A 25,364-nucleotide genomic window follows, 5' to 3' on the forward strand; every position below is an offset into this window, starting at 1 on the left:
ACCCTGCATCCCCAAAGGTGATCCCAGGGGCTATGTAGCTAGAAATGCTTCAAAGTTACAAGTCTGTCTGCAAACTAGAAAACCATATGGCTATTGTCCAAGGACCAGTCTTGCTATGCTGGAAAAAGCTAAAAGCCAGGATCAGGGGGAATTATCTCTGGCCATGACAAATCTCACGTAAAAAGATGCAACATCACTCACTCTTCACTTTACAAATATCTACAGATGCTATGAGAATAGTTTTCTAGTCATAAATCTGTAATTTATTTTTAGTCAAATACCCACAATTTACATTCTACAAGATAATACTAAGATAAATTATGGCAGATCTCATTGTCTTCCTGGAGAGAATTCAAGGCTGCACTAAAATTCCTGGACTTTAACAACAAAGCTTTATTATTGACCTTCATGCAACAGTTTTTGTAAAAACAAGCACATTTGGTTATCTTTGGCAATTTCTGACCATTACAACTTTCAGAATATTCTGTCATTTTGAAAGTAACATGAGAAAGTCAAATAAGCTTTAAACTTCAAGAGACCAATGTTATATATACAAATAATGCTTAAAATAAATTCAAGAAACACATGTAACTAAGAAGTGTAAATATAAGTAAAGATACCAAGAGAAGGGAGCTAGCTACAGTTATTCAACTCAAATATAATTTTAGCTCAAGCTGTTTCAAGGGGACAAGATAAAACTCTAACTCTTCAAACACTCATTTTAGAATTTAGAGTTATACAAAATGTACTTGTACAACTCAATGTATCCCAAAGCTTTGATTTTTATAGAGCTTTGTGGTAAGCATATTTGTCCTTCATTTCCATGGCTTTTTATTTTTCTTCAAATTATCTACAGAATAAGATGGCCACCTTAACATTTGTGAAAGCAATGATAAGGAGCTTGCTGCCATTATCTCACAGAAGATATTACCTCTTTTAGGCTTGAGAGAGTTTCTATAATTATTTCATTAGACTCTCTTCTCTCTGAGTTTTTAGAACATGGCGCTCTCTTTCTCTCTCTCTCTCTCTCTCTCTCTCTCTCTCTCTCTCTCTCTCTCCTTCTCCCCCCCCCCTTTCCCTCTCTATTACCTTTAGTTGGTAATCTCATCAGCTCTCATGGATGTAATTCCTATCTCTATGCAGACAGTTCTCAAATCTACATAACTTGTCCAAACTTCTCTGCTGACCGCCATTCTTGCTTCATCAACTGCTTTTTAGATATCTCAAAATGGATAGTCAAGACATCTTAAACTCAATGTGAAAAGCTCTGACCACCAAAGAGAACTCATTCTCTGTCCCCCTTAACTCTCCCCACCCACCATCTCTGTTGCTGTAGAGGGCAACGCCATCCTCCCCAGGCCTCAGGAGTCATCCTAGCCTCCTCATTACCTCACACCCCCATATCCAAGCTGGGGCCAAAGCCTATAGCGTTCCCCTCTGCAACATCTCTAGAATACACCCCCTTATCTTCTCTGACACTATCCCCATTTCGGTGAAGGCCCCCAACACCTCAGGCCTAAACTACTGCAATAGTGGTTCATGGGTCTGCCTCCCTCAAGGCTCTCCCAACTCCACTCAATTCTCAAAATGATCATTTTAAAGTACAGGCCACACCAAGTCATCTCCCTGATTAATAAATTCCAGTGCCTGCCTATCCCTCCAGGATCAAAGACAAAAACCCATGTTTGGCATTCGAAGTCTTTTATTACCTAGCCCCCTCCAACCTTCCCAGTCTTCTTACACCTTGACAACATGACCCTTCATTCCAGTGACAATGGCCTCCTGGACAATCCATGTTGCTCTCAATTCAGCTCCAGGCATTTTCTCTGGTTATCCTCCATGTCAATAATGTTCTCCCTCCTCCACTCTGACTATTGACTGCCCTGGCTTCCTTTAATAAAGTCCCCACTAAAATCCCTCCTTCTACAGGAAGCCTTCCCCAAACCCTCTTAATCCCGGTGCCTTCCCTGCAGACACTTATTTGAATGTTGTCTCCCTGTTAGACCGTAAGCTGCTTGGGGGCAGGACTGTCTTTGGCTTCTTGATATTCGCAGCACTTGGCATAGTGCCTGGCACGCGGCAGGCACTTCAACACATGTTTACTAATGAACTTGCCTGTTTTGGGCAGTTAACATCATTCTTTGCATTTATTTGCAAGCTTAGGCTCAATGAACAATCCAGATGTAACATAGTAAGTGCATGTAGCACAGGACGGGGATAGGGGTGCGTGGGGAGTTGTTCCACAGCACACTGAGAAGTCTCTGCGTGTCACTGCTCTCACATCGCCCCCTCGGTGAGGAGCGTCAGGAGGCGGCATGACACAAGCCTCCTGCTGGCACGGGGGCCCCAGCAGCCCCTTCATCATTTTCTGGGAGGCCTGAGCACATGCTCACCTACTTCCCTTTCAGTTTGTTGTTCCAGGCACTTAGAACCAAGGTTTCTCTGTACTACGTTACACAACAGGAACCAAGAAGACTCCCCCACCTTCTCCCCTGAAGAATAACACAGTCAAAGGCTTTCAAAGTTTATGATTATTAGGAAGAATAAAAAAACAGATGATGGGTTTTAAAAACCCTCCCTCCTAGTTTCTCCCCCTTTTCACTCGAACCCAATAGGCAAAGTCTACACAGATGCTAAGTGTCTGTGTGCACACAAAGGGCTTAGGTAATATTCATTTTTGTCAGTTTTTAAAAAAGAAATCTCATGTTTCAGAGCTAGGTAGTCAGTATAAACACATCTGCAACAGGACAGGGGATGAGAAGCAGTGAGCAGAAGCTCTGGAGGGGGGTAGGGAGGAGATAGAACCAAGGCTGACCAAACCGAAGACAGGGCACTAAAGGAGGGAGCCGGGGGCTGGCAACAACTGACTTCCTTCTGCTCTGACCTTTTTCACTGCGAGTGCTTCTAATATATGCCCACTCACAATGTTCCAAAATGAACTGGGCATTTCTGGGCCGCAATGGGCTTCAAGAGCTCCAAGAGAAAGAAAGAAGGAATTCTAACACTGGGGCGCTTCTGGCTACCAGCCAATCGTGCTGCTCAAAATTTACTTTTCTAATATAAAAATTTTTGATTTATGACACTGAGGTGGCCAGGCTAGACTACACTTCTGGATTATCTCAACACAGCTAAAACATACCTGAAACAAGATGAACAAAATAGCCTTGGGGAAGGGGGTGGAGGAGAGTGACACCAACTCATGTTTCTCATTCAAAACACTTTGCTTCTTTCCATTAATTAATTCTGCTCAATTTGCTCTGAAATAGTAAATGGAATTCAGCCTAGTAAGGAATGAGGGGTTCAATAAACTTGCCTAAGTTCCTTTAAAAAACACAACAGCTAACTTTTACTACTCTGCAAGAATTCAAAGAAATGCCACCCAACTGCTTTATCAAGCCCCGTATCAGGCATTCTTAACCTAGGATTCACAAGCATTCTCAATCAGGAAGTCTGGGCTATCCTGATTTTCACAAAGCCTGTTCATGCCGAGTCACCTTCCTGGGCCCAGTGGAGAATTCATCGAGGACACTGGAAGAGAGCTTTGGTTCTACTGGACAAACACTCCCCCTGACCCACACTCTTACCTTTCCGTGTGTTCTCAGTCACATCTACACCAAACTGGATAATGTCACCCGAAAGGATTTCACACGGCGGACTTTCTTCAGATCCTCGACTCAACCTCTGGCTATTTATAAAGGTACCGTTACTACTTTTAGTGTCTTGAAGATAAAACTGCAAAAACAAAACAACAAGGTTGGGATGGTTACTATATTATAACAGCTACAGATCTAGGAGGAGGAGAGAGCTGTATATTTCTGTTGTTGCTGTTGTAGTTCAATTGTTTCAGTCACGTCTGGACTCTCCGTGAACCCATTTGGGGCTTTCTGGGCAAAGATACTGGAGGGATTTGCCATTTCCTTCTCCAGCTCATTTTACAGATGAAGAAACTGAGGCACATAAGTGACTTGCCCAAGGTCACATGGCTAGTTAAGTGTCTGAGGCCAGATACTAGGTAGAAAAGTGCATACAGCACTGGGTCTGAAGTCTGGAAGGCTCTTCTTCCTGAGTTCAAATCTGGCCTCAGACACTTATTTGCTGCATGACTCTGGTCAAGTCACTTAATTTTGCCTCCATTTCCTCATCTGTAAAACGAGCTGGAAAAGGAAATGGCAAACCACTCCAATATCTCTGCCAAAAAAAACCCAAATGGGGTCACAAAGAGTAGAATATATAATATAATTCAATTTTTTAAATAAGGATTCTTTCATAAAATATAATCTGATAGAATCACATCCTTTTTTATTTTTACAAACAGTTTATGTTATATTAGAATTAATTGTTCTTTGAATGTGTGCTAGAATTCACCTATAAATCATCCAATCCTGAAGTTTAAGGAGTCTCTCAAAGCTGAGCTTTTATTCAACAGTCTCTCTCTCTCTCTCTCTCTCTCTCTCACACACACACACACACCTACCTGGCCTTCAATGTCGGTCATTCTTTAACTAACATTATCAGATCAAACTTGCTACTGTAAGATTTTAGGGTTACAAATATATAGCTGGAAGGGACCTTCAAGACCACCAAGTCCAACTATTCTACGAAAGAAAAAAGTGGGTTTAATTTGAGTCACTGGAGTCAAGTGATTTGAAAGCCAGACTGAAATATTTCATCTTTCCATACCATTCTGGGCTACCTTTTCTTAGTGCATATTCTTGAATAATCAAAGTGATGTTTTATTCTTGATATTAGGAAAAACTAGTCTGTTCTACTAATTTACTTTTTTTTTTTTAAACAGTACCAAGTAGTTTTAATATTTACTGCTTTGTAGTATTTTCTAAGGCTGAAACATTACTATCCCCCTCCATTCTAACTTTTAAAAATCATTTCTCGGGGTAGCTAAGTGGCACAGTGAATAGAGGACCAGCCCTGGAGTCAGGAGGACCTGAGTTCAAATTGGGCCTCAGACACTTGACACGCTCACTAGCCGTGTGACTTTGGGCAAGTCACTTAACCCCAACTGCCCTCCAGAAAAGCAAATAAAAACAAAAAAAAAACCCATTTCTCGAGATTCTTGGTCTTTGTTCCTCCAAATGAAATTTGTTATTATTTTGTTTTCCTCTATAAAATAATCCCTTGGAGGAGGATCAAAGAGATTCAAACTACAGCAAAACACTAATAGTAGCAATTTTTTTTGGTAGCAAAGAACTGGGAATAAAGTAGATGCTTATCAAGCAGAGAACGGGCAGACAAACTGTGGTACATGAAATATGATGGAATGTTACTGTGCTATAAAACAATTCATAAAAAGAATTCTACTCTTGGGAAATCTGATCACTCTACTGGCTAAAGAAGGAAAGGGAGAAAGTATAGCTTATCCCATGGTTGACTATGGTCCAATTCCTTTCTAGAAAAATGGGCTCTGGTTCTTTTACTGCTGAGAGATGAAAGGGACCACCCCTGATTGGTCCTAAATAACCAGGGTAGCCTGCAACATGACTGGGAACAGATGGGGGGACGGGGCCCACTGGGGGAAAAGGCAATGGAGAGAAACATTAATTTCTGACAAAAAAGTATTAGCAATTCCTGAATGCCACTAAGCAATAAGTAATGGTTAGGTTATAACTTCATCTGTATATTTAGCTTTGAAAATTTTTGGACTAAGATTTAAATATGAATATGTCAGCTCTGAGTATACAGAGAGGCATGGAAAGATTCACAGATACTGATGCAAAGTGAACTAAAGAGAAGCAGTGACTGTCACACCGCGTGAATGGGAAGAATGAGACCAAGTAAAAGTGAACACAGCAATCACAGTGCACCAGCTTGGTCTTCAAGAAGCGACATGGCAGGTACCTCCTTTCCCTTGTCTTCAGAGGCTAAACCATGAGCCATCCTAGACAGCTCATTGTCCCTTTTAATGGTATGATCCTAAATATCCAGCCATCCCTCTACTTTGAGCTTAGTATGGTAAATGACACAAAATGGTGGTCTAAATCTAATCTCTATTTTCTCAGCAGTTCTCGCTGAATAGAGTTCCTCCCCATATAATTTAGGCTCACAGATTTATTTAGCATTGGAATGTTCAGTTTAATTATTTCTGGTTCATCTTTAGTTTGTTTCCTAATGAAGTTTTTTTTAAACTAGTATAATTTTTATTACCAGTGTTATTATTTGATACTAAAATCTGAAGTCTTATCATTGTTTTTCTGATTTTTTTTCCTTTTAAAAAAACTCTTCGTGATAACGGATGTTTCTCTGGGTGGGGGAGGAATATATTGAGAAACAATGATGATATAAAAAAAAATACAATACAGATGGATACAGTATTTTAAAAACACTCCAAAGGTTGCAGAACAGTTCTGCCTGCCTCCATTAGCGAAAAGGGTTTCTTCATCTGCAACAAGAGACAATCGGACAGAGATAAAAAGGGAGAGGCTAGGAGATACACAAAAAGACCAGCAATGTACTCACTACAACAGTCTCCAAGTTCTTCAGTCACTAAGTCGGGAAATGAATGTCCTAGAATGACTTTGTCACATGGGAAGAAAGAAGATACAGAAGCAGGTAGTCCAGAATTCCTTCTGAGCTTCAAATCAAACATCACACTTGACAGTTTGCAATCAACTGGTCAAAGAGTGCAATCCCAACCCACGTCAAGTAGCTCTATCAATGAATTAAGAAATATTTATTAAACACCAGTTATGACCCAAGCTCGATGCTGGAGACATAAAGACAACAAATAAAACCATTCCTGCTCTTAAACTGACACTTTCTTGGAGGAGACAACAGGCATGAACAAAATATAATGGAAATTTTGAAAAGGTCAATTCAAAGGGCTGTGAAAAGCGGGGGATCAGGAAAGGCCTCATGCAGAAAGCAGTGTCTGAGCCCAAGGAAAAGGTAAATGAGGGATTCCAGGAGGAGCTGGTAAAGATGGAATACATTCCAGATCTAGATTCATCCCTCAAAATTATGAGGGAGGGAAGCACAATACAATGGGAAGTGCATGGATTTCAGTCAGAAAGGTTTAAATCCTAGCTTTTCCACACAGTACCAATGCAGATTATTTTATATTGCCTTCTCTCGTAAATGGCCCCCAAATATATAAAGATTCAAGGAAAATTTCCCTCCAGAAGTACAGTCCTGCATCACCAACTGCCTACTGAACATATCCATCTGGATGTCCCATAATCACCTCAAACTCAACACGTCTAAAATGTGATTCCATAACCCAGCCTCCTCCAAACCTGCTCATTCTTCTCAAGGGCACCACCAATCTCACAATCATCTAGCTTCCCAAACTGAGCGACCCTTGACACATTTCTCTCCCTTATTAATTCCTCTTATTAATCCTATCTTCATGTCCCTCCCAGCCATCCTCTCTTCTTCTCTCACACAGCTTCAATCCTAGTTCTGGTCCTCATGACTGTTGCTATGACTATTTCAATAACCTTCTGAGGAAGTCTATCTGCTTCCATTCTCTTCCTTCTTTACTCAACCCTTCACATAGCTGCCAAATTAATATTCCTAAAATGTAGCTGTAACCATGTCATTCTTTTACTCAAAAATCTTCAGTGCTTTGCTATTTCCTGTAGAATAAAATACAAAATCCTAAATCTGGTATTTAAAGCCCTTCACAATCAGACTCCAAAATTATGATGAAAATAAGAGTTAAGATTTGCTGTAATTTTGCCAACATGTACTGTCTTTAATCTCTGATTCCCTGTAGTTTCTAGCAGTAAAAATAATTCTTAAATTGGGGGCTTTCCATATTCTAAGTGGAGAATAAGAGCAAATTTAATTTGTTCATTCTCCCACAAAAAGGAAAAAAGAAAAGCTTTAGCTACAGGTTTAAGCATGCATTTTTTCAAAGGGTAATAACATTTTAGAAAAATCTCAGTTCTGTGCAAAGACAAACTGAAAAATGCTCCAGTTTGACATTATTAATACATATACACACATACTAGTTCTTGTCCCTAGTTCTATGATATTTTTTGTTTGCCTTTTTAAAAAACTACACATTTTGGTTTCATTATACAGTGGGGTATATAGTGGGGGTGTTACACAGTGGGGGTCGGTTTGGTTTTTAGCCTACTCTAAACAAGATCTAAGGAATGTGACTTTATCCAGACCAGCTGCCCAGTGCACAATGACTTCAACCCTTGGGGAAATGTATTGGCATTTCGCAATGCAATAAGTGACCTAATTCATTTCCCCTAAAGAATACGGGGCTTCCTAAAAGTCTTAATGGTTTTAAGCTAAGATGTTTGGGACACCCTGTCCGAAAAAGGAGATGGGGCCTAAATAAAATAGCTAATCTAGACATTTTCTTTTGGATCCAAATAATAAAGTAACTGATGGAATACTATGAATTTTCATATTAGACATTTCTATAATTTAAATCTTAGTAAAAACAATTTCAAAGTGAAATGTGCATGTCAAAGTATTACTATTAATTCCCTCCATTAGCACAGTGAAGTTGATTATAGTTTAAGTTGCTTAGAACTAATATGAAACTCTTAAACCTCAGTTCAGGAAAGATGAGGAATTCCTAAGAAACAAATCTGAGTATAAAATTCTATATATCATGACCTAGAGCTAATCAAGGGGGTCTCCCAAAGCTTGTCCCAGGCCCTCTTCCCTAACCCTATACCATTTTTCACAGTAACTATCAGTGAATCTATGGATTCACTTGTGATTCTTAAATCTATTCATCTAACTCCATCTAACCCCTCTCCTGACCTGTTCTTCATCTCCAAATGTCAATTAAACATTTCAAACTGGTTAACCTGCTGCAGATATCGTAAACCCAGTATGTCCAAGATCAATCCAAGATCAACTTCATGTCTTTTCCCCCAAGTTGACCCCAGTTCTTAATTTTCCTTTTAATGTTGAGGACACCACCATGCTCCCCACCACCAGGCTTGCAACCTAGATATTATCCCCTACTCCTCACTCCCTCTCACCCACCATGTCCAATCTGTTGCAAAGTCCTGTCAATTCCATCTTTGGAAAAGGCAATATTGGAATTGATTTCTGAAGGAAAGGGGGTGGGGACGGTTCTAAGGAGGCAGAGCAGATGATGAGGCTGCATTCCATGCAAGGGAGACATCCAGTGCAAAGGCATGGGATCAAGAGATGCCAAGTGGAAGAGTTTGTATGTTCTTGTGTAGGCAGACAGGCAGCCACTGAATGGTGTAGGTAGTCATTAAACAACTGGCCTATTCTACAGATTCTTTGGAAGAGTAACACAGTCATCTATGTGCTTTAAAGAAGATTTTCAAAGCTATGTGGGAAAAAGATGAGCAAGGAAGGAAACAAGGATTTATTCAGCAATGACCATGTGCCGAGTACTGTGCGAAGTACCTTATAAATGTTACCTCACCTGATCTTCACAACAGCCCTTCAAGGCAGGTGCTATTATTACCCTCATTTTAGAGTTCAGTGCCTAAGGTCACACAGAAAGTAAGTATCTGAGGCTTGATCTGAACTCAGGTCTTCTCTACTCCAAGCCCAGCAGCACCCTACTCCCTGGGCTAACTAGCTATCTGGGAGAAGAAGCTAGAAGCAGAGAGATCGATCGAGACAGTATTACGATATCAGCCCAGAGGAGAGATGACGCAGGCGTGAACAGAATGGTACAGAGGATGGAAAGGGCAAAAGCAAAGAAACTTTGTGAAAGCCAAAAGGGCAACAATAAAAATGATGGCGGGGATGGCGGTGGCTCTCATGGAGCACGTCCAGGTTCTCAAAGACATACAAACCAGGAGCACATCATCCCCCTTGGTCTGCCTCCTTTCCTCACCTGGGAATCAGAGCAGCACCACCTCACAGGAAGGTTGCGGGGATCCAATGAAACAATTATTCGTAACGAGTTGAGCACGTGCATGTCACATGCTTAACAAATTCCCTTCCCCTTCACAGATAAAGAGACAGACAGACTGATCTGATTTGGAGGTTGAGGGAGAGGAAAGACCTATGGGTGATTCCTAGATTGAGAACCTAGAAGGATAGTAGTGCTCAACAGAAATAAGGAATTTGGGGGAAAGACTAACTTAGAGAGCAATGTGAGTTTCATGAAAATGCAGAATTTGAGATGCTTATGGGATAGTCAATGACAGATACACAGTAGGCAGCTGGTGACCTCAAAAGAGACAAAAACTAGATACACAGGTAAGAGTCATCCGCACAGAGAAGCCAGTGGAATCTCAAAACTAGAGAGGGGCAGTATAAAGAGAGAACAAAGCTGAGAACAAAACTGTGTACAATTCCCAGGCTTAGCAAGTGAGACCCAGATGATCTAGCAAAGGAGTCTGGAGCATTGGTGAAAGAGGTAGAAGGAAAAACAGGGAAAATAACATCATGGAAGTGAGGGAGAGAACAGTGACCCAAAAGAGGGGTTGTCAGCAGGGTCAAAAACTAAATAAAGTCAAGGAGGATGAAATTTGAGACAAAGTCATCTATTTAGAAATGAAGAAATTAATGATCATATCCTTTAACCATTTATCTATTGGGGAATACTTGTATTTTTGTAGATTTGACAAAGTTCTTTATATATTTTAGATATGAGACTTTTATCTGAAAAACTGTCTACAAAAAATTTTTCCCCAATTGTCTGTCTTCCTTCTGATCCTGGCTATATCTGCTCAAAAACTTTTAAATTTAACATAATCTAAATTATTCATTTTACACATAATTTTCCTTTCTATTATTTATGAATTGTTCGCCTATCTATAAGTCTTAAATAATATGTCCCATGTTCTTCAAATTTTCTTGTAACATCTCTCTTTATATTTAGATCATGTATCCATTTTGACCTGATCTTGGTAAATAGTGTAAATTATTGATCTATGACCAGTTTATGCCATACTGCTTTCCATTTTTCCCAACAACTTTTACCAAATAATGAATTCTTATTTTGAAATCTTAAGTCTTTACGCTTGTCAAATACAAGGTTATTACATTTATTTGCTGACATAAACTATATGCGCACTCCATTCCAAGGATCTATCTTTCTATTACTTAGCCATTATCAGGCACTTTTTATAATTACTACTATAAAATATAGTTTAAGATTTGATACTGCTAAACCTCCTTCCTTTAGGATATGAACAGTTTTCCAATGAAAAAATAAAAACAATTTATAGTCATATGAAAAAATACTCTAAATCATTATTGATTAGAGAAATGCAAATTAAAACAACCTACCAAACTGGCTAAAATGATTGAAGGAGAAAGCAACAAATATATTGGAAGGGATATGGAGAAATTGGGACACTCATTTTTGGCAGACTCGTGAACTGATCCAACCATTCTGGAGAGTGATCTAGAATTATGCCCAAAGAGTTATTAAACTACCCTGTGCACCCTCTGACACAGGAACACTAGGTCTATTTCCAAAGATGATTAGGAAAAAAAGGAAAAGAACCTGCATGTTCTAAAATGTTTATAGCAGTTCTCTTCGTGTGGCAAGAACTGGCAACTGCAGGTCTGCCCGTCAGCTGGGGAATGACTGAGTAAGTTGTGGAATATGACTGTGCTGTAAGAAATGATGAGCTCTAAGATCTTAAAAAAAACATGGAAAGACTATTATGAAATAATGAAGAGCAGAACTAAGAGAACACTGTACACAGTAACAGCAATACTGTTTTAAGAATGGCACTGAGTGAATAAGTTATTTTTATTGACTATAAAGAATATATGAAGAAAAATGCTGTCTGCATCCAGAGAAAGACATGATAAACAGATGTATATACACAATAATTTGTGTATCCATCTAATGGAAGTCATCTCTAGGGAAAAAGGAGGAAAAAAAGGAATTTACGTGACAATTCTGTATATCTGAAAGGAATAGCAAGTTGTGCATAGCAGATTTGCAGTTTCATATACAATCAGCTTTTTTATTGTACTATGTTATGGAAGTGCTTGGTTTATTCTGTAAATATGTATTAATGTAATAAAAACTAAAAGGGGAAAAAAAATTTAAAGGAAACCTTGGAAAGAATAATATTAGTCAAGGGGACAGACGTGGAGCCTGGGGGCCAGGTCAAAGCCAGAATGCAAAGGGCAAAAAAGTGAAGTGAGGAAATGGAAGCAATGAATTGCTGGCAGATTTTTTTTTCTACAAGTTTGCTGGTAAAGTAGTGGAAACACGGTGCTTGAAGAGATGACAGGTAGAAGAGAAAAGTACAATGCTTGACAGAAGAGCTATTCCTGGCCTCATTCAATATTTACTCAATGACAAAGGGAAATCCTAATAGCCAATAGAGAAGTAAAGGTCTGCCACCAACTAAGACTGGATTATATGTCTAAAATGAGAGTGTCTGTACCTCTTTCTTAGAAGAAAGGTGAAGAATGACAGGGGTAAAGCATTTCACACAGTGTCAGATGAAGTAATTTCATAAGCTGTATTCGCTTAACTATTTTTCTTCGTTACAATGGAAGGTGCTGGGAATAGGGGAAGAGAAAACCTGGAAAAGACAGTGATGTAAAAACGAAGGGCATCAGGATATTATTAAAAACAAAATGAAGGGACTGAACTAGATGATCACTCTCCTTTCCAACTCTAAGATACAATTCATGCCTGACAGTCTTGAATTTAAACAATATTTAATATTTAAACAAAATCTCTCTCGGTCTCAGTTTCCTCCCCTGTAAAATGAAATAACTGAACCAGATAGCTTATGAGTTTCCTCCTAATTCTAAGATTCTATGTGCCCAGTGAGACCTGTCTCCACTGAGGACCCAAAGGCAGAAGGGATCGGAGTCAGTCCCATCAGATTAATCCATCAACCAATACATATTTATTAAGCACCTATGTGCCAGGTGCTGGGTTAAGGTTAGAGGTGGGATTGACCATCCTGGCCTTGATGAAGTGAAACCCTTACAGTGAGCCCACTAGTCCTGGAAGTCACTTCTATGTCAAGGAAGGTTTGGGAGGCAGAGGCAAAGAGAGGGTCACAGGACTGGCTTGAAGTCAGAAAGGTCTGAGTTGACATTTGACGAGCTTGTTCGCTGGGTGACAGACAAGTCTCCATTTCTCTGAGTTTCTTAAATAGCTTTAAAAAAATTCTCATTTGTTTCTTCATCTGTTCTTTCCCTCCTTTCCTATGCAGACCCATAGAAGACTTTGCTCAATCCATTTCCTCGTTTTAATCTCCCAGCTATCTTCCCCTCTCTGAATACAAACATGGTCAGGTTTCTATTCTTTAAAAAAAAAAAAAATCCAAACTAAAAAGCCTTCTCTCAGTCCTAAAATTCCATCTCTTTTTTCCAGAGTTATCACCTTCACTTCCTCAAGACACAGACAACACTTAACATGGGATCATGGCATGACCACTCCATAGATACAGCCTTCAATTATCCCTCAACTAAAAAGCCTCCTAATTACTCAAGATGTAGAATGTGACACACATTTTTGGACATGGTCCACACAGAAATTCGCTTTGCTTGGCTGCACTTTTGTACCAGTGTTTGGTTTTTCTTTGTCATTTCGGATGGGGAGAAAAGGCAAGGGGAAAATTGAAAGGCTTGTTACCTGAAAAAGCTAACTATGCTGGATTCTCAAAATGATCCCACCTTCTCTAATTCATTACACACAATGCTTTTGTTGCTCGCCTGGTCAGAAATATGGACCAAAGTTGGAAACTGAATTGTTCCTGGCCTTCTTCAGCCTACCTCTTCCCAACTTGTGGAGCAAAACCTCTGGCCACAGTCTCCCCACCTTGGCCTCAAGGAAGAGCCATCCCTCGCTGCCACATCAAATCCAGAAACCTTTTCCATCACTCAAGGCCTAATTCAAAGACCACATCAACACAATTCCAGACAAAGGTTAGATCCAGTTCCTAGGATGAACCGTAAATCCATCCCTGGTGTTGAAGAGGGTGCTCTTCAACCTTCCCCAAGGCACACCTGAACTCCTAGTTTTGCTCAGCCCTCTGGGGCATCCATTCTAATATCCTCCCAAAAAGTCTCCTTGCCTCAAGTCTCTGCTTCCCAACTGATCCTCCACACAGTTTCCAAAGGGCTATTCCAATAAAAAAAAAACAACCTATGAATACGATGATCACTCACAATTTCAGAGAAATGAGGAAGAAGGCAGCCTGCCTCCTGACAGGCCACACACTACTATGCAGAATGAGACACACATTTTTGTACATGGCCAATACAAGCATTTAGGATTAGGTTTGTTAACTTGTTATAAGGGAGCATAAAAGGGGAAAAAATCCTTGATAACTGAGAAAAAATAAAATTTAATTAAAAAAAAAAACAAACTGATAGTCCTCAACACAAGTCTCACCTCAAGCCATTCACTTCCCTGCTCAGGAAGGATGTCTCCAGCCAAAAATACAAACTTCATTGTTGGGCAGGTCCTGCTCTTCCCAATCTAACAGTGGCTTCCCTTTTAAAACAAACACACACACACACACACACACACACACACACACGTTTTATTTTTCCCCAATTACATATAGAAATAATTTTCAACATGTTTTTTAAAATTCTGAATTCCAAAATCTGTCCCTCCCTCTCCTCTCACTGAGAAAGCAAGCAATTTGATATGCTATATATACATGTGCAATCATGCAAAACATATTTCCATGCTGTGAAAGAAAATGCAGATTAAAAAACAAAACAAAAATAAGGCGAATTCTTTGAAGTATGCTTTGATCGGCATTCAAACTTCGTCAGTTTTTTCTCTGGGGGATGGACAGCCTTGTTCGTCATTAGCCCTTCAGCACTGTCTCAGATCACTGCATCCCCAAGAACAGCTGAGTCAGCCGCAGGGGGTCACCACACATCTCACTGCGCACTGATTCACGTAAGGCTTTCCAGGCTTTCCTGAAATCAGTGCACTTGTCAATAGTATTCTACAGAATACAATGATATTCCCTCACAATCACCTATCACAATTCCTTAATTAATAGACATCCCTTAATTTCCAGATTTTTAGCCACCACAAAAAAGAAAAAAAAAAGAGCTTCTCTAAGTACTTTTGTACACGTAGGTCTTTTGCTTTTTATTTCTTATCTCTTTGGACTGTAGCCCTAGTAGTGGTATTGCTGGGTCAAAGGGTATTCGTGTTTTTATAGCCCTTTGGACATAGTTCCAAATTGCTCTCCAGAAAGACTGAATCCGTTCACAACTCCACCAGCAATGCATGAGTGTCTCAGTTTTCCCATGTCCCCTCCAATATTTATCATTTTCTTTTTCTGTCATATGGCGTGGTACCTCAGAGCTGTCTTAATTTGCATCTCTCTAATCAACAGTGATTTAGAGCATCTTCTGATATGATTATAGATAATTTTTATTTTTGTCTAAAAACTGTCTGTTCATAATCTTTGACCATTTATCAACTGGGAAATGGCTCTTATTTTTATAAATTTAACTCCATTCTCTATATGCTTGAGAAATGAGACCTCTATCAGGGAAACTTGCTTTTTATGCAAAGTCAGATTTTTCTATTCAGCTGTGATCTTTCATTAGGAATGCCTGAAAGTTCTCTATTTCAGGAAATGTACATTTTCAACCCTGAAGGATCACGTTCAGTTTTATTGGGTAGGCAATCCTTGGTTATAATCCTTTGCCATCTAGAATATCATTCTAAGACATCTGATCCTTTAATGTAGAAGCTGCTAAATTCTGTGTCATCCTCACTACAACTCCATGACATTTGAATTGTTTCTTTCTGTCTACCCACAATATTTTCTCCTTGACCTAGGTGCTCTAGAATTTGGCTATAAAATTCAGGAGGGGGTTTGCTGATTTTGGGATCTTTTTCAGGAGGTGATCATTGTAATGGGAATGAAAATTTGGAAGATCTTCCCTTCCCCTAGGCTAAAATGCACCTGAAGCCTGGGGAGGGAGGCTTGTTTTTCAGTAGATACTTCTTGATTGGCCAGTGAGTCAATAAGGTTGTTACATTCTCTGAGCCAGGAGAAGGCTATATAAGCCCTGATGTGTAGCTTTGTTTTGGGACTCACTTTGAGAAGTGTTCTGTGATTTGATCTGAGTTCTGGGAAGCCGTTGTTGAGAGTCCCCCGGCTTTGAAAAACCCAGAATGTGGAAACCCTGATGTTGACTGGGTATGGATGTAATGGTTGGACAGTTTGGAAATCTGTCTACTTGATGTTTCTGTCTTGATAATTATGCCTGTATACTTTGAGGCTCAGGGTGCTGACCTTTTCTGAACAAGGTAAATGATATATGTCTGACTGATTAAAGTAAGCTTGTTAACCCATTTTGAGTTGCTTTCCTTTAACAAAGCAGATCCAAGAACCTGTGGTAGCAGCAAACCCTGAGGACGCCTGGGGTGCTTGCTGCTACAATCATTAGATTCTTTCCATTTCTATTTTACTATCTGGTTCTAGGATATCAGAGGAGTTTTCCTTGATAATTTCTTGAAATATGCTATCTAGATTCTTTTTTTTTTAATCATAGCTTTCAGGTAGTCCAATAATTCTCAAATATTTCACATTTTCTTTCATTTTTTTCATTCTTTTGATTTTGTTTTATTGTTTACTGATATCTCATAGAGTCATTAGCTTCCACTTGTCCAATTCTAATTTTTAAGGCATTTTTTCTTCAATGAACTCTACTTGTACCTCCTCTTCCATTTGGCCAATTCTACTTTTTAAGGAGTTCTCTTCACTCAATTTTTGTCCCTCCTTTTCCATTCGGTCTATTCTGCTTTTTAAGTCATTCTCTTCAGTGGATTTTTGTACCTCTTTTACCATTTGGCCTACTGGTTTTTAAGATGTTATTTTCTTCAGTAATTTTTTATGCCTCCTTTACCAAGCTGTTGACTTTTTTCATTATTATCTTGCATCACTCTAATTTCTTTTCCCAATTTCCCTCTACCTCTCTTATTTAAATTTTAAAAATCCTTTTTGCACTCCTCTAGGAATTCTTTTTGGGCCTAAAACCAATTCACAATTTTCTTTGAGGCTTTGGATGTACAGTTTTGGTTTTGTTGTGTTCTTCTGAGCTCAGGGCATGCCACAGGCAACACAAAGGCTGCTTGGAGTATTTTTTATTCTACTGGGAAGCTCTGGATTTTGACTATATTCATGTTCATTTGAGCTTTCATTTAGGGCTTTTTTTTTAGTGACTGATAGATTCTATTTTTACTTTTCATTCAGATTCTAAAAGATTTGAAAACTGTTCTATGATTTCTCAAAATATAATATCTAGGCTCTTTTTTAGTTATGATTTTTTCAGGTTGTACAATTATTCTTAAATGTTTACTCCATCTCTTTTAAGATTGAATTGTTTTTGCTACAAGAAACATTACACTTTCTTCTATTTTCTTAGTCTTTTGGCTTTGTCCGAATATTTCTTATTGTTTCAAATCTTTCTTCCATACTCTTTTCCAATTATTTTTCTTTAACACCCTCATTTCATTTATAATTTTTTAAAGCTTTTTAAAAAAAAATTCGTTTTGCTTTATCTCTTCTAGGAATTATAGCTGAATTTGTGCCCAAGCTATGTTTCCTTTTAAGGCTATGCTTGTAGATTTTTTGGAGTTATTCTCTGCTTCTAGGTTTGGATCTTGGATGACACATAATAGTTCTTTGTTATTTAATTTTCTGTTTCAAATTCTCTCCTGTACTTCTCACCCTGCACTGAGAAAGCAAGCAAAACAAAACCCATTACAAACGTGTGCGTAAGATATGTATGTATGTATATATGAAGTCATGAAAAGCAAATTTCCCATTTAGAAATGCCCAAAAAGAGAGAGAAAAGAAAATGTACTTCAATTTGTACTCTGAGTTCACTAGCTCTTTACTTGGAGGTAGAGAACATGTTTAATCCTGAGTTCTTTGGAACTGTATTGGGCCATTATGTTGACTAAAGTTATTAAGTCTTTCACATTAATTATTTTTACATTATTGCTGTTACAATATAAATTATACTTCTGGTTCTGTTTATTTCATTTTGTATCAGTTCATCAATGTCTTCGTCTCAGGCTTTTCTGAAACCATCCTCTTCATCATTTCTTAAGTCACAAAAGTATTCCATCTCTTTTATATACCATCGGTGCCCCATGCCTGGAATGCCCCCCCTCCTCACCTTCACCTCTTGGCTTTCTTTGAATCCTGCTTTATGTAAGAGGCCTTTCCCAGCTGTCTCCAATGCTAGTACCTTCCCTGGAGCTTTTCCTCCATTTACATGATACGTATCTTGTATGTACATGGTTATTGCCATGCCATCCTGCCCAGCACGATGTGAGCTCCAGAGGTCTGGTACTTTGCCTTTACCCCTCCTCATATTCACAGCACCTGGCACACATGTACTTAAAAAATACTTCCTGACTCAAGAAAAAAAATTAACTGTTTGAATTCTAAGTCTAAGATCCATGTCTGGTGACCAAGTTAACATTTCATTGGAGAAAGTGAACTACATTAATACTGACAATCTCGTTACAAATAAAATTTTAATTTGACTACTGGAACTCTGATCTTGACACTCTATTAACCCTGGCATGCTTGCTAAAAAAACAAAACCTGAAGAAAGAAGAAGCGTGCACCTAAACGGATGGATGTTTCCAAGGGTACTCTCTGGAAAGGGAAAGAAATGAGGTGGTTAGTGGATTTAACATGTACCAAAAAGCAGAAAGAAACACTATTTCTCTGTATATTTGGTCATTACATGTTGCAATTCTTATGATATTATCTGCAAAAAGTTCATGAAAATAATTGCAGCTTATTATTGCACAAAAGGAAGATGAAGTGGTAGATAAATTCTACAAAGAATTTGATAAAACCCTACAAATCAAATCACCATACATTCTGATACTTGATGACCTCAGTGAAAGGGTGAAAAAAGGTAAGGATGGGAAGAAATACATGGGACACGGTTCAGGGAAAAAATAATGAATGAGGCCAAAGATTTATAGATAAACAAAAGCCTCCAACTTCTGTATCACGCTCACTGAAAGAGAACCAATCTAGCTGAAGTTTCTACGGCTGCTGAGGCTGAGGCTGAGGGCGGTAGCCCGATTAAGTCTGGGAGATCTGAGCTGCAACAGGCATAAAGCTGAACTGGTGGCCACAGTGAGCATGGCACCATTGGATAAGCCCCTAGAAGTAAAGGGCAAAACAGGTGCCTAAAGAGGAGCAGACCTGCCCAGGTTGGACAACGGAGCAGGTTAAAGCTTCCATACCAACCAGTATTGAAAATCTGGCTTGTGACTATCTGAGGCTAATTCCATGCTGGAAAAAATTGGAAGATACAGTCTAAAACAAAAAAGACAAAAACCCCCACCAAGGCAGGCGCTGGAAATACAAGCACCAACTCTCATATAATTTATTTAATTCTTTATAATGCTGACAGAGTTTTCATTGAATCAGCTGTGCTCAGTCAGAATATGGATTTATCACAGTTTGAGTGTCATGCAAATGAAGCAATTTAACCCTGAACTGTTTAAAGGAATAATTTACAAACTTCTAAAACAAGAAGTTGATGAGAGAAATGACATCAAGCAAACTTACCCGTAAATTTAATCAATAAACATCAAATATCACAGGAATCAAAAGAGCCTAGAAATCACCTCCATCAGCCTTAGAGAGAGAGATGGCTGCCAAAGACAAGTTAGAATACAAACTTATTTGTAAAATCTTATTGAGAAGGCTGATGGATTATTACGGCAGTGTCTTCTTATAAAGCAGAAACAAACAGTGGAGGGTAAAACAAATTTAAAGACAGCTTAGAAAACATCCAGCTAAGTAAATCTATCCCAAGGACCTTTTAAAGGAAAAAATGGAATGAGGGCAAAATAAAAAATATCTGCAAAAACAATAATAGCAAACTTTTTTCAATTCAGACCCTAAGACATCCATCATATCCAGACCCTAACACTCAGTCCCAGAGCGCTTACAGAAAAGTTAGAAACAACGCTAGAAAGAAAACTGGAAAAAAAAAAAACAAACACCGAATTAAACTAAAAGAAACAGCATCAAAAATAAGACCCAAGAAGCATGCACCTGGAAAGGAGGTAAGCTGAGTCATGGACCAAGAATGATTACAGGTGGACAGCCTGGATGCTGCCTTCCTGGGACCCATGAAATGCTAAAAGACTCAAAAGGAAGCTTCCAGAGACCGTGTGTTGCACCGTTTATAAACTATGTAGGGGCATGGGCAAGAGGTGCAAAGAATGAACTGTGAATAAACTGCCATCTGCTTGTACCAGTGGAAACATTTGCCACACTGATGACATAAATGGCAGATCTAAAGCTGCTTCCGAGGGCTACTCTCTCCAACAACCAAAATCAATCAGAACCCTTCCATACCTTCTCATCTATGCAATTTCTGTTCATGTTTTATCATTTCCCCATGGGAAAATTACCCATGTTGGAAAATGAAGCTGATTCTACCCACTAAAAGTTCACAGTACGCAATCTCAGCTGAGTTTTTGTTGTTCTCAAATGATCTTTCTGCTGATCCATGGTAAATTCCCTGTCTCCTCCCCTAGAGCCACTGCTCCAAACCTTCTTTTTTGAACAATCTGCAGCAAGCAGCAGATGCCACAGCCTTCTATCACTGACAAAACCAAAGCCCTTTGGCTAAACTATCTTCATTCTTCCTATCTTTTCAGCATCATCATGCATCCTTGCTGCCTTCCCTCTGACCACAAAGGAGTCACCTCAAACTGCAGAGTTCCAATTCAGAGACTTTGTCCCCTTTACAATTTTCCCTGATTCTTTCACTGACACCCACCTATTGATATTCATCTAGACCTTTAGTTCTTAGACCACTTTTGTGCTATCACTGAAAGAATGAATGAAAAAGCTTACACTAAGTACACTAAGTGCTTATGTGCTAGGCACTATGCAATACTAATAATAGGGGAAGACAATAAATATGTAATTAGGGAGAGAAGGCCAGAGAGAGGTGTTATGACCCCAGAAATAACAGAGATGGTGAGTGGAGCAACTGACATGTCTTTTCCAGAAATGGCAGTGACGATTTGAGTACTGTTCCCAGAGTTATTAATGGAAAGGGAGAAGGGAAGGGGAACACAGGGCCTCATGTAAGGATCTGGAGTGCCCTTTTGGAGTCAGAGTGGAGGAGGGCTGTGGCAGATGCTCAGAACATGGCTATAGAGCAATGTAGATCTACTAGATCTGGGTAGGGTTAAACATGGAGAACTCTGACCAATTAGGGGGTGGGGGTGGGGTGGAGAACAAAATCCCAGCGCCATCCAGACTGGGCTAAATAGGAGTTCATTATTGTGGTTGTAGCCAGGACACTGGCAATCATCCTGACTGGAATTGTGTATACACAATAGCATATTTGTACTTAAACATACACAAATGGATATGCTAGTTTTTAAAAATATATATAATTATATATCCACCACAGGCTTTTTTCCCTGAGAATTCTTTTAAGGGAATTCGTGCTAGTGAAGTAAACAGAACCAGGACAGTAAAACTTAACACTGTGTAATTTTAAGGGCTATCTCAGGCCCTGGAAACAAGATGTGTAAATGCACGTCATTCTACTCACCAGAGAGGCAGAAAACCAGGGGTGGGCAAGGCGGCATACTCTGTCAGACCAAGTTGACATATGAGTGGTTTTGTTGTACGGGTCTTTTTTTGTCACAAGAGAAAACTCATTTGAGTGAAGGTGGAAGGGAGTATAACCAGGAGAGAGGAGGAAAGGGGAAGGAAGGACGTCTGCTATGGAAAATATAACACACAGGTCTTTAATTCATTCTATATTTTTAAGGCTCTTTTCCCGGACATTAGCTACTTTAACAATAGATAACTGAGGGTAACAGCTGAAATCTGTACCATAGAGATCTTAAAATAGTGCTCTACTGCCCCGTGAATATCACTATAAATAACAATAATCTATATACATAAGCAACAGAAAAAAAAAGATTAAATCTTCCTTTGCATTCAGTTTTGAAAAAAACAATAAGAAATTCCCTGATAAAGGACAAGAATCTCTCGTTAAAAAGTTAGGAAACTAAAAAAACACAAAACGAATTATCATTAAATACAAAAGGTCAGAAAAAAATGACCAGCCTGACAAGCCTTACCAGCCTGACAAGGAGGCCTGAGAAACGTGCGTTATACAAGTGGCGGCTGGCGCTTGTGTTCTCTCTCTGTCTCTGTCTCTTTTGCAAAAGCAAGGCGACCAATACACTCTTGGTTTTCTTCAATTTCATCCTTGAAAAGGTAGAAAAAGCAAAGTAGAATTCTATCCTGGATATGATTCTTACTGGGGGAAAAGAAAGAGGCTGCTAGAGTGGGCCCTTAAGGGGAAATGGTCTTAAAATTTATGATAGGGAAAGAAAAGAAACCCAAGAATGATTTGCTGAACACTTAAGATTTAGAAGGAGTGAATATCAAAAAGCTTCAGAAAGGGGACAGACAGGGTCTCTTGGACTAAAACTACGGAGGAATGGAGCTGGCTCAGGGAAGGGACCCCTGTCTGTGATGGAGGTGAGCAGGGGGCCTCCACTTAAACCTTCTTTCAGTCAGAGTAGCCAGTTTTTACAGGGGGGGTGAGATTCTTAAGGAATGGGGAGGGGGGGAAGATTGGTACTTATAAACAAGAAGAAACAGTAAAGATCAGGATGGGATTAAGGAGTGGTAAATAGCCTAGAGTGGCCCAAGTGTAGACAATGAAAGGAGTTCTAGTTGGAGAGCCATAATGAAAGAACAGTTAAAAGGATTATTGAGTATCTAGGAAGGCCGGGATGAACCAGATGAACCTCAGGTGAACCACTAATTCAAGGCAAAGACATGGACTTTTCCTTTTGGGGACCAGATCCCATAACCCCATTAGGTTGTTCTCTTAAACTCAGGAATTCTACGCTGCAGCAAACAAACTAAACTTAATGGGCAGGACCACTAAGGACAGCATCAACATTGGGGTGGGAGGGGCAATGGTACCAGATTGCCTGTCTGCAACCTGGTGCCAGGAGGAAACTAGCCTGCCTCAGGAACAGAGAAGGTCAAAGCTTCCACTGGAATTGAGCCCTAAGCAACACCTTCTTTTCCTGAACTGGAACTTTCATCTCAAAAAATAAAAAGAAATATCTAGGAAGACATAAACAGAAACAACTCTGATGAGAAAAGGGGTGCTGTCAAAAGAGATGAGGGGAATGCAAAGAGACTTCCTCTACCAATTCTGCTTTTATTTTTTAATTAAATATACACATAAAGCAGATAACAGAAAATAAATACAAAGCTGTGTTTTGGTCCTATAAAAACAGAGCCAGGAGCACTGAGGCTCAAAATTACCTAAAACTCAGAGTGAATGCTGAGGACGACAAAAAGGGTTTTGTTTGCTTATTTAATAGCTTACATTAGGAGAAAGAGGACTATCAAACAAGACAAGAGATCTCTGAGCTCCTTTTCTAGAGGCAGCTACCTACCTACCTAAGAGTGCCAAAGGAGCCCAAATGTGGACTCCACAGTGCCAGAGTTCAAAGCCAGCCTCAGACAGTTATCAGCTGCATGAACTTGGGCAAGTCTCTAAACCTCACAATTGGCCCCACAGCTTTTTCATTTGGAAAACAGGGATAACAAGAACACCTACCTCCCAGGTGGGAGTGAGAATAAAAGGAGACAATATCTGTAATTTGCAAATCTTAAAGTGCTAGATACTGCACACTTTTCATTTTACAAATGAAAAACAGAGGCCTGACATAAACTGAAAGACTTCCCTACAAGTCCCACAGATAAGGAGTCTGGCTTCCATAGAAACACAATACTCTTTCCAAAGCACCACAAAGCTCCCCAGAAAGAAAAGTGAAGCACTCAATGGGGAAAATATAGTAAGGAGTCAAGACCCAGGGGGGAACAAAGAAGTTAAATGACTGTGCTGAGTTCAAGTCAACAGACCCAGATGAAGGACATCTGGTACTCAAACAACTGCTGAGCTACTGTCAGCAAACCTTGAACGATGATGTAAAAAACAAGAACTGCAGGACTAGAAAAAGGCAAATATTTCAATTTTTGCAAAAAGGGGACAGTGGAATCTGCATATTATGACTCACTGGGATTAATAATAATTGGGCTTGGCATTTTATTTCTGGAAAAATTAAATACTGTATCCTATTAAAGGGATGGTTAATGAACTTCTAGAAAAGATCCCGATCACAACAAGCCAGACATGATTTCACGAAAGCTAACCTCACTTCCTGATGTAGACATACCAGAAATTTCAGCAACTGTTGGATGAAGCTTCTTAAGGATAAAAATGAAGTCCTATTTTAAGTACAAAAGATTAACTTCACAAGTGCAAGATGCCCACAGTGTGGCTACATAGCAGTTTGTCCAAAATAAACCTGAGCATTTACTGAAGTTGACCACATGATGAGTCAACTGTGCAGCAGGGCACTCCAAACGACTAATGTGATCTTGGCCCACACGAAGAAAGGCAAAACATCCAGAAAGCAGGCAGCACGATTCAGAATCAAACACAATACAGCAAAAGGGGTCTAACCAGCCCGAATGACCTCCAGGCTATAAGCCTCCTCCTCCGTTTCTATGAATGTCAGTCACCTTACTGCTCTGGCCACCATTTCACCAAAAGCAGCTAAATAAACATATTCACAAGGTCTTTAAATACACTGAAGTGGATCTTGTCCACTCCTGGCCACTAGATGTAACTGAGAACAAGCAGGTGCTCTTTCTTTTCAATCATCTGTGCTGCTCTGCTTCCCTTATAGTCCGACTCTCACACCCATACACGGCTACTTGGAAAACCACAGCTCTGACTATACAGACCTTAGTCAGCAAGGTGACGTCTCTGCTTTTCAGTCTACTGTCCAAATCTGCCACGGCCCTCCTTTCCTTAATTTCTGCTTTTGATTCATCCAGTCTGGCATTCTGCATAATGTACCTCTGAATATAAGTTAAATAAGTAAGGTGACAATATATAGCCCTGTTGTATTCTTTTTCCAATCTTAAACCAGTTGTTCCCCTTTCTATTCTAACTGTTGCTTCCTGGCCTGAATACAGGCTCCTCAGGACACAAGTAAAATGATCTGGTACTCCCCTTTTTTTGAGAACTTGCCACATTTTGTTGTGATCCACAGTCAAAAAGTTTAGTGCAGTCAATGAAGCAGGAGGAGATGCTTTTCTGGAACTCCGCTGCTTTCCTCTATAATTCAGTCTATAGAAGGTGGGATTTTGGTTGGGACTCGAAGCCAGGAGGCAGAGAACAGGAGGAAGGGCATTCCAGGCACAGAGGACATGAACAGGCTACAAGGTACTGCAAATGAGAAATTAAGCAGAAGTATATAAAAGATGTCACTACAGAAATGAAGGAGAAGAAAAAATAAGAATGTGGTCACAGTGAGAACAAGGTACAAGTAAGGCACAGTAGGTATATATACTCTATTG

General features: G+C 39.5%; 1 protein-coding gene across 5 annotated transcripts in view; it reads right to left on the reverse strand.

Annotated features, from left to right (window-relative positions):
- Positions 1-25,364, reverse strand: part of SLMAP (sarcolemma associated protein) — a 149,011-nt gene that overhangs the window by 81,734 nt on the left and 41,913 nt on the right. For all 5 annotated transcript variants that reach the window (XM_069084267.1, XM_069084262.1, XM_069084265.1 and 2 more), the window contains exon 2: positions 3,585-3,732. In XM_069084267.1, coding sequence (XP_068940368.1) covers positions 3,585-3,732 — 148 coding nt within the window. The remainder of the gene's footprint in view (positions 1-3,584; positions 3,733-25,364) is intronic.

Source organism: Petaurus breviceps, unplaced genomic scaffold (genome assembly GCF_028583685.1).
Source record: "Petaurus breviceps papuanus isolate PSGF00001 unplaced genomic scaffold, PetGlider_PUasm1.0 174, whole genome shotgun sequence".
Classification (NCBI taxonomy): Eukaryota; Metazoa; Chordata; class Mammalia; order Diprotodontia; family Petauridae; genus Petaurus; species Petaurus breviceps.